The sequence below is a fragment of the Acanthopagrus latus genome, chromosome 12 (assembly GCF_904848185.1).
Source record: "Acanthopagrus latus isolate v.2019 chromosome 12, fAcaLat1.1, whole genome shotgun sequence".
In the NCBI taxonomy this organism is placed as follows: Eukaryota; Metazoa; Chordata; class Actinopteri; order Spariformes; family Sparidae; genus Acanthopagrus; species Acanthopagrus latus.
The window spans coordinates 13290453-13299216 of NC_051050.1; the positions used below are offsets into that span (position 1 = coordinate 13290453).

At 41.2% G+C, this 8764-nt stretch overlaps 1 protein-coding gene across 1 annotated transcript; it reads right to left on the bottom strand.

Moving 5' to 3' along the window:
- Positions 1-1184: 1184 nt before the first annotated feature.
- slc2a11l (solute carrier family 2 member 11, like) lies at positions 1185-6271 on the bottom strand. The gene is made up of 12 exons (XM_037117514.1): positions 6156-6271; positions 5766-5864; positions 5453-5613; positions 5183-5307; positions 4841-4970; positions 3905-4053; positions 3633-3820; positions 2755-2865; positions 2450-2551; positions 2273-2348; positions 2031-2158; positions 1185-1894 (listed from the first exon to the last, which is right to left on the bottom strand). The coding sequence occupies exons 1-12, from the start codon at positions 6222-6224 to the stop codon at positions 1679-1681; spliced, it is 1554 nt and encodes a 517-aa protein (XP_036973409.1). The 5' UTR covers positions 6225-6271; the 3' UTR covers positions 1185-1678.
- Between the last annotated feature and the right edge of the window lie 2493 nt (positions 6272-8764).

The following is an 8764-nucleotide window of genomic DNA, read 5'->3' on the forward strand; positions in this document are numbered from 1 at the left end:
TATAGCTGAAAAGAAATTCAAACAAATGGATCAATAGACATTAACATCCTGTCATACTGCTCAGTGAGGAACTGGTTGCCTGCAATATTCTGCTTCCTTTGACGTGTTGGCAAAAACACAAGAAGCATCACTGTGATGTCTCAGGATGTCGTGTGAACTTTGACTGTCTGAAGTGGTCCAGTATTGAAACAGACAAATAAAACATGAGCCCAGATGATGATACTGAGACATCACTGTGTTAAACAGACTTCATACAAGTGTCCGTGCATACAAACATCCTGAGGATGGTCGTGTCCTCCTGTCTGCCTAAAACACGATGTGTCGACGTGATGATTGTCTTTGGACCAAGAGTTTGATGATGAAGTCCTTGACAGAGGTAGTGATCCATGTGGCTTTTTGGTTTACAAGATCTTTATAATAATTAAAGCTGTGTGACCTCAAAGTGATAATGGATGTAAAGCAAGACAATAGAAACATTTTTCTGATGTTTTTTCTGATGTATTTCTAAGCATTCATCTTGAATTTGTTCCACTATTTCAGATACTTTGATGTTGTGCAAAGCTCAGTGACTATGTGTATTTGTCTAACATTAAACTAAATGTCTGCTATGGATAAACAGTTTTATATAAGAATCTTAAACTGGACAATTCTTGAGTTGTTTCTGAGACTTTTACGGTCGATAACTTTGCAAGTACCGACCACATTCACTCAGCTTTCTCTTTCACCTCCAAAGTGTACTATTTTAACAACACCCTGCGTTGTCTGAGTTTTCACACTTTCTTAATCAAAAGTGACTTGTGATTACTTCATCTTGGTTCTTCTCTGTCTTCTCCTTCCTCTTTTTCTGAGACCCTTCACAGCTCAAGAGCAGCTTACTGGATCAACAGAGGCTGAACACTGTGGAGACATGGAGGCCATTATTGGACTGTTGCTGATGGTACTCGGAGTCTCTCATGGTGAGATGCAGAACTTTTTAATCTGACACATTTTATGTAGCTGTGGGACAAAAAGTGTTCCAATATAAATGTTGCTCTTCAACTGGCTGATGTAGATCTTTGCTACTGACAAAAAACCTGAAAGCTTTTTAAGGTGTAGTCGTTCTCATTGAAGCCGACATTCACTCACCTTTTACCACAAAAAAACACAACACAGACACAAAATAACACAAAACAGGAGACATTGAATTCATATTTATTTTTTTAAAAGGTGCATTTCTAAAGTCATACTTAAAGGGGCTCTATGTTACAATTTGTAGCTATTCACATGTAACCATCAGTTTTTTAACAGCCATATATGAGCACATTGTAATGAAACTGAGAGCTTCCCCATCTCTCTTGGTTGTCTATATAAGCCTATGAATGATTCCTTTAAGTTGTGTAATGCTGCTGGACTGTGGATTTCTTTATGTAGGACTCGGTCAGCTGTTCTGTGAAGCTTTGCACTGTGTGACTCAGGACAACACGCTGTGCATTAATCCCTGGTAACGGACACCTCTTTTACATAAATGACTACATTATTTAAGATAAACACCATCAGTTAATTATCTTAAGACACATTAGTTAACTATTAATAGTTAGATAATGCTTATTACTTCTTCTTCGTAACATTTAAGAAGTTTTAATCTCCTCAGTGGAACAAGAAGTGAATTCTTCGAACTAAATGACTCTGGTGAATATTATCAAAATTTAGTCTCGTTTGCTTGGGTTTTGTTGACTTCCTGCTTCATGTTTATTTCCCTCTGTGGTTCTCCAGGTTTGGAATGCATCTTTCGAAACTCTGCAGCGATCTCCAGCGCTGTCCGGTTCTTGGTCTCAGGGACGTAGAACCACACATACAGCCCACAGACGACGCAGAAGCACAGGAATATAAGAAAACAAAAGTAATCCATTTTCTCCTGGGAAGGAAGCATTTGAGAGGACATGAGTGCATCAATGTGAGTTTATTTAGGTTTCTTTAATCTGATTTCTTTCACGTCTACTGGCCATGAGTGAGAAATAAGCCACATTTGGCCAAGATTGTAATGTGCTTACCACTAAGGTGGGGAAGATCATCCCCAGCACAAACAGGCCTGTCCAGTTGATAGTGCAGGCGATGGTGTATCCAGCTGATTTGAACGACTGAGTAAATATCTCCCCCGGAAGAGGAGCTGTCGCTCCAGCTGAGGAAGGATTTTATGTACAGCAGTAAAATGTTATAATTTTCAAAGTGAATAGGCAAAACTGAATATTAAAATTCTCGATAAATTGGCAAAAATCAGGATCAATGTATGTACCCGGTCCACCGGCGAAAAAGAAAATGAAGATGAAAATGAGGACCATGCTGCAGTATGGCATCCAGGAGATGTGCGTCTGAGAAGAATAAAGAGGTTTGTGAGTTATTTGAGTTGCTGTCAGTTATCATATGGCATTAAAATATGCTGCAAACAGTGTCCGGCCTTATGGTGACTCACTTGCAGGTACAGAGTGATGGTGAGGAGGATCAGTGTTGCAGACATTCCCAAGTATCCTCTGAACAACAGGACCTTTTTGCCTGTATTCTCAATGGTCATAAACTGCAACATCAGAGCACATCTTAACAATTAACCACAAGGGGGAGCTCTAACTATACATTTAGACTGAGCGCAAAAGAAATGTGCCTAAATGACAAAAAGTACATGTAGAAAACCAAACATATATGTCAGGATATGTAAAGGGTATTGATTATAATTCATGGTTAAAATGCCATAAAACAGATATGAAGCATGACGGAACTTACACAACCTATAGAAGTGGCTAACTCACACAGCCCTGTTCCCAAGGCAGCGTAACGTAACTGGTGTTCTTGGATTCCTGCTGCACCGAACACCTCAAAAGAATAAAAGTACACCTGGTGAAAAAGAACATGAATAGGAACCAGATTATTTGTTTATTTGTGAAGCTCCCAAGTTTGAAATGGACACATTCACTTAACATGTACAAAAGTCTTCAGGTGAGAAGATTGTCACCACTCACATGTTTGCACAGTACAAAGAAGGTAAAGCCCGTTAGCTTGGCGTAGGGCTGTAGATTTGTAGACAGTGGGGCTTAACATTTTGAACACTCTTTTCATATTTTGTTTTGAGCTAATTCCTGAGTTTCAGATGTGCTGGTAGACTTTGTCAGGTTTTTACTTATCTTTCAGTACAAACGCACTAGCTGTTTTGCTAATTTCCAGTGTTTGTGCTAAGCTAACCTGCTAACCTGGTTTTAGCCTCACATTTAAGAGACAGATGAAAGTTGTCTCTCTTGTCATCTGTTTCTCCACAGCAAAACAAATAAGCATATTGCTGACCCTGCCGTCAAGTCTTTTTTGCTTAGATTTCGCATTTACGTTTAAAACATAACTCCTGTACAGCATTTTCATTTGCTGCCTCAACATGGTCCTATAAAGTCCTATTTGCATATTTGCACATCTCTCACAGTTGTCTACCAGGTCTGTCCAGATTACACTGCTAATACATTAACACATCCGCCTCAACACATAAACGATCAATGGTCCTCATGTTTGGCACACACACAGGCTTAATACTGTTCATTTACTCTGCACACTTTTTTACCTAAAAAGAGGTCTGTGCAGTTTCACATTTAGTGTAAGGTGTATATCATGTAACTCACAGCGTTGATGCCACAGAGCTGCAGTGGTGTGAAGGTAAAAATGATTGTGATGAGCTGCCAGCGCACACTTTGGTCGCAAATCAGCTCCATCACTGAGTGGCTGCGAACGTTCTCCAAGGCGGCCTTCTCCTGCAGCATCTCCTCCACCTCCATGCTGTGGTCCTTGTTGCCCCACAGCCTCCTTAATGCTAGGAGAGTATAACCAAACAGCGGATTAAGTCCATAATCTGCAGCTGCAGTCCATACCCGTGCACAGAAATGCCTTGTCGCACCTTTCTCGCAGGCCTGGCGGTCTCCTCTGTCCAGCAGCAGGAACCTGGGAGACTCTGGAAGGAAGGGCAGGGTAAAGAGCTGGAGCAACGCAGCAAAACCGTTGAAACCAAGCAGCCAGGGCCACCTCTCCTCTGTGCCAAGCAACTCACTGCAAGGGAAACGTCATGTTCAACGTCATGCAACAACATGCACACAAACACTTCCTGCTAATAAACTTCTTGTTTATAGGGACTGATGTTGTAAGACAACTAGTCCATGACTATACGGTATAATTGCATGTGGAAAAAGTATTTGTCTGTACTGTTACTACAAAAATACCATAAAAGTATCACGAGTCTGTATACAAATCAACTGTTCCATATGTTGTAAAAAGTACAAGTTAAAGATCAATAGAAGAAGGGTAAAGAAATAAAAAATGAAAAATATATGTTAATAGTGTAGATGGATTATGTGCATTATGGACATTAATTGCAAAAATATGGGAACCAGGTGACATCACTGAAGAGAAGTCAGAGCAGGTGAGCCGCAACCATGCCAGTGTTATGAGGAAGTTGGAAGTGGATTCGAGCAATAGCATGCTAACATGCATGTTTTGATCAGGTAACTGTAACTGCTAACATGCTAACACGATCAATGCTAACATGCTGATTCTAAGAAGAGATATGCTTATGTTTATCTTTACCATCTTTGTTGAGGAGGTCAGCATGTTAAGTTTTGGTTCATGATATGTGGAAATGATAATAAACGTAAAGTATTGGAATTTTCAATTATTTTCTGAGGATGGTGCATGATGTAAGTTTTCGTACTCATTGCCCCCCCTACAGAGAGGACACCATGGTACAGTTCTGTCCACATGTGAGCTGTAATTTAAACCCCACCACCACCTGACCCCTCAGTTTGACTCTGCACAGTATCCATGACGCCGGCCACCTCACCTGATCCCCAGCAGCTGACCAGAGAACTTCCCAAAGGACATGCAAGAAGCGATAGTCACGCCCACCATCACACGCAGCCTCTTGGGGGTGCATTCAATGATGTATATGGGGTGAACTGAGAGACTGACTCCTAAAGGCGCACAGAAGGGAATCATACATTTTGAGAACAGTCAATAATAATCAATAACTAGTGTAACAAATGGGAGGGAGCTATAGAAATATACGCGAGACAAGTACAAATAGAAATTGATCGTCTGCGGGGTTAAATGGGGAGACGAAGACTGATGGAGCAGCCATCAGTGAAGTAATTCAAGAAAAAGAGAGTCAACACAGTAGGTCCACCTGAATTGATGCCATAGAGAAATCGTCCCACCATGATCATCTCAAAGGACATTGCTGCTTGGCTGACGAGCATCAACACAGCTCCAATGATAGCCAGCAAATTGTTTAACAAAAGGCATGGCTTCCTACAGGGGAGAGAGGAGACAGAGACTTCTGTGTTGGAGCCCGGGGCCATCATTAACACACAAGGCAACAGCCAACAAAAGATAAAAGTTTAATTCTGTGTGTCTTTGTAGGTGTTTGTTATGTTAATTGAAGTTTTCTGTTTACCTCCCAAATTTTGTAACCAGGGGACCAGCCACCAGCGTCCCCAGCAACCCCCCGAGGCAGAAAATGGACACGGTGAAGGACCAGATGAGCGAAACCTGCGACTTGTCCAAGGACACGCCGTATCTGTGCAGACACGTTTTGTTCACCAGCTCCTTTATAAACTGCAATTATTATGCTCAGTCAGTCTCGTAACGTAGGTTTCATCGGGTATGTGGTGTCTTTATATCTGATGTGGAAAGTGTTTCAGCATTTTTACAAAAGTCAACTCGTCTGCAGCACTTTGTAGAATTTGTACAACACTAGCTCAACTTACATCAGACGGGGAAGTCATCACAGATATGCAGAATCCATATTGAAATGTCCCACCGATGCCAGTGACAAAAATGGCCGCAATTACAAGAGGGCATTCTAGCTGCAGAAATAAAGCACGAAAACAGTTTGAATGACAGTTTTTTTACATATGATGACAGATTATCAAACTCTACTTTCCCTTCAACACATTCCCCAAAGCTTCCATCTGTCTGCGTCTATGTTGAATTATTTATGATGCTTCTGCAAGCTGCAGCCGTCTCTCAGAGCATCTGATTAAATGTAGTATTAAGGATGATTTTCATCTAATAAAGCTTGCTCCAGACCTTCACCCTAAATGAAAGAAAAATGTGAGGTAGATGCACAAAACAATTTGAAATTTGAAGTTACTTACCAGGAGTGTTAAGTGCTGTGGCATAGCTGGAGTCTGGTCCTTGTCATGTCTGCAGTCATTTGTAATCATTCACACATTCAACTGGTGTGGCAGACGTCTCAGTGGAATCATTAACTTTCCATCCAGGCCAAAGACAAAATATCTAACAGGAGAAACAACCACCGCACTGGGAGGCTATAGTTGTGTGTGTGTCCAACATGCAAAATCCTGTGGTTGTGTTTACTTAACAATCGATCATAAAGTGACTTTGCACTCTCCTAAAGAAAAAAAATCAAAGTTATTCATTGTCCTTCATCTATTTAAAGCTTGAGATACTTCTCCTAAGAAAACAATGACAAGACTCTTAGGTTGGACGTGGAGGATGTTTTAAACAAACAGCAGAGACCAGCACCAAAACACAACATATGCTGGTCTTGCTAGTGACTGGTCACCAGTAAGACCAGCGCATGTTGTGTTTTGGTGCTAGTTTTGGTGCTAGTCTATGCTGTTTTTTTAAGCAGGGCGAACAAAAATAAAGTTTCCACCAAAATCAATCAATCAAATCAAGATTTTCCATATTTTTTTCCTATAGTTTTTAAATCCTCCTATAAACAAAAGTAAGTGAGTGTACTTCTTAACAAACTGTTCCTTTAAGGTACAGGAGGTGCTCTGATAAACCTGCACACGTCATGTCTAGCTGGAAAAAATTTGGTGGATTTGTCCTCATTCCAGAATGATGCAATCAGGCATCTCTTCACATCTGTGGCGTGTGATAGCTAGACACTGTTGAAGAAAATCACTCAAGTCCTGATCTGAGATGAAACTACAGCATTTTATACAAGACCGAAAGAGACAAATGGAAGGTTCAAACAATAGGAAAACAAAAGACAGGAAGGGGGGAGGCACATAGTGATCAAATCGGGTCTAGATGTCCTTTAATGATCTAGATGGTATTACGCAAATGTGAGTCAGCAGGGGAATAGGAGACAGACAGGAATCACCATTTAAGGTCTGGAGGGCAAAGGCCTCCTCCTGGACGTCGCTCCAACTGTGCATTTTCTTCCTCAAAACCAAAACCTGTTTTCTGATGATGCCCACAGCTGAACAGAAAAACAGACACCTCCTACTGTGCCAATATGTGTTAGGCAGCCTGTCTTTCCAGATGTCAAATGCTGACCTCCAGGAAGGAGCTGGTGACGGCTGTCCTGCATCATCTCCAGGAGGTGGAGGCTCGGGTGACAACTCACTCCAGACAGACCTCACAGAGACTGAAACTTCTAGAAAGCTGCCAGGAGGACGGTTTTCTAGAGGAGTTGAAAGGCCTTGCAGCTGCCAGAGGAGCCGAATTTGAAATTGAAATGAGTTGAATTCAGTTGCTAAAAAATGTCTTCATTTTAACTTGGCAGCTGCTTTAAAGTTCCCGAGGAGTTTTGAGAGGTAACAGGTCATGCCACATGTCCTCGGTTTGCATAAAGTAGCCAGATTTCAACTTTGTTCCTCAAATTTAAGGAGTGCCGAAAGACAGCTGGCAATCAAGAAAATGCACCAAAAAATATTATTAATATACTGTTAGTATACTAATAATAAAAACACATCCTGCTAATATCTGACTTTGTTGTTGTTGTTGTTGTTGTTGTTGTTGTTGTTGTTGTTGTTGCTGTTGTTCAGGTCAAGGAAAGATAAGAATCCTTCGACCTTGTCTCACTGATCCATCTCCATACGGGTTTTAAAACTGTAAAATCTTCCTCGCTAATGATTTTTCTTAAGGAGTCCATATTGTCGATAATCACGGGATGAACCATTGCATTCTCACATTCACTTTGGAAACTTAACTCACTTAAGCTCTAGACTTCTCACTGTGAAAGCTGGGCTCAAAGTGAGAGGCTGGTTGAATTCCTGAAGGCGTCTGATAAGGCACATGAAAGACATCCTGGCGAATGAGCTAAAAAGTGCCACCAGAGCCAGAGCGGGAGAAACAACAGAGAGGGGAGAGAAGAAATTAGGGCACCGAGATCAGAGAGAGGAACACAAAGATGTGCTTCGTTGTGTTTGAGGAGGGAAAGTGAGACCAGACACTGATTATAAATGGGAACTGGGGGGACATGCTGCACCTGACAAAGGCGGAAGGAGAAGGATGACTGGTTTTATAGCCGCTGAGAACGGAGACTGAGAACAGAACTGGATTACCAAAAATCCAAGCTAAGTCTTCAGATTTGAGACTGCATCATGTTAAAACCTCAGTGTCCGTTATGTACACTATTCTATTTTTGACAAACGATAATATTATTTAGCCACCAGTTAACGGGAGATAAAATGACACCCCCTGTTATCAAACCACTGCACATTTTATGTGTCTGTATCTTCTCAGTAACAACAACCTGCACAAAGACCAGCTGTTCGACTCCAAATCAGCTGAATTTTATGGCTGGATTGAAGTTATTTTGAGCATCTGGAGGTCTGTTTGTCAGACGTCCCGCCGTGAGAAAACAAAGATGTGTGTGTTCTTCTTTTTAAAGCTCCCTGTGAACCAGCAACTGCAGCGCTGGGCTGTGAAGGACACGACTGCGAAGACTTTAAAGTATAACTTTTGAAAGAAGATACTCTCCAAATATTTTTTTTTTTTTAAAAAC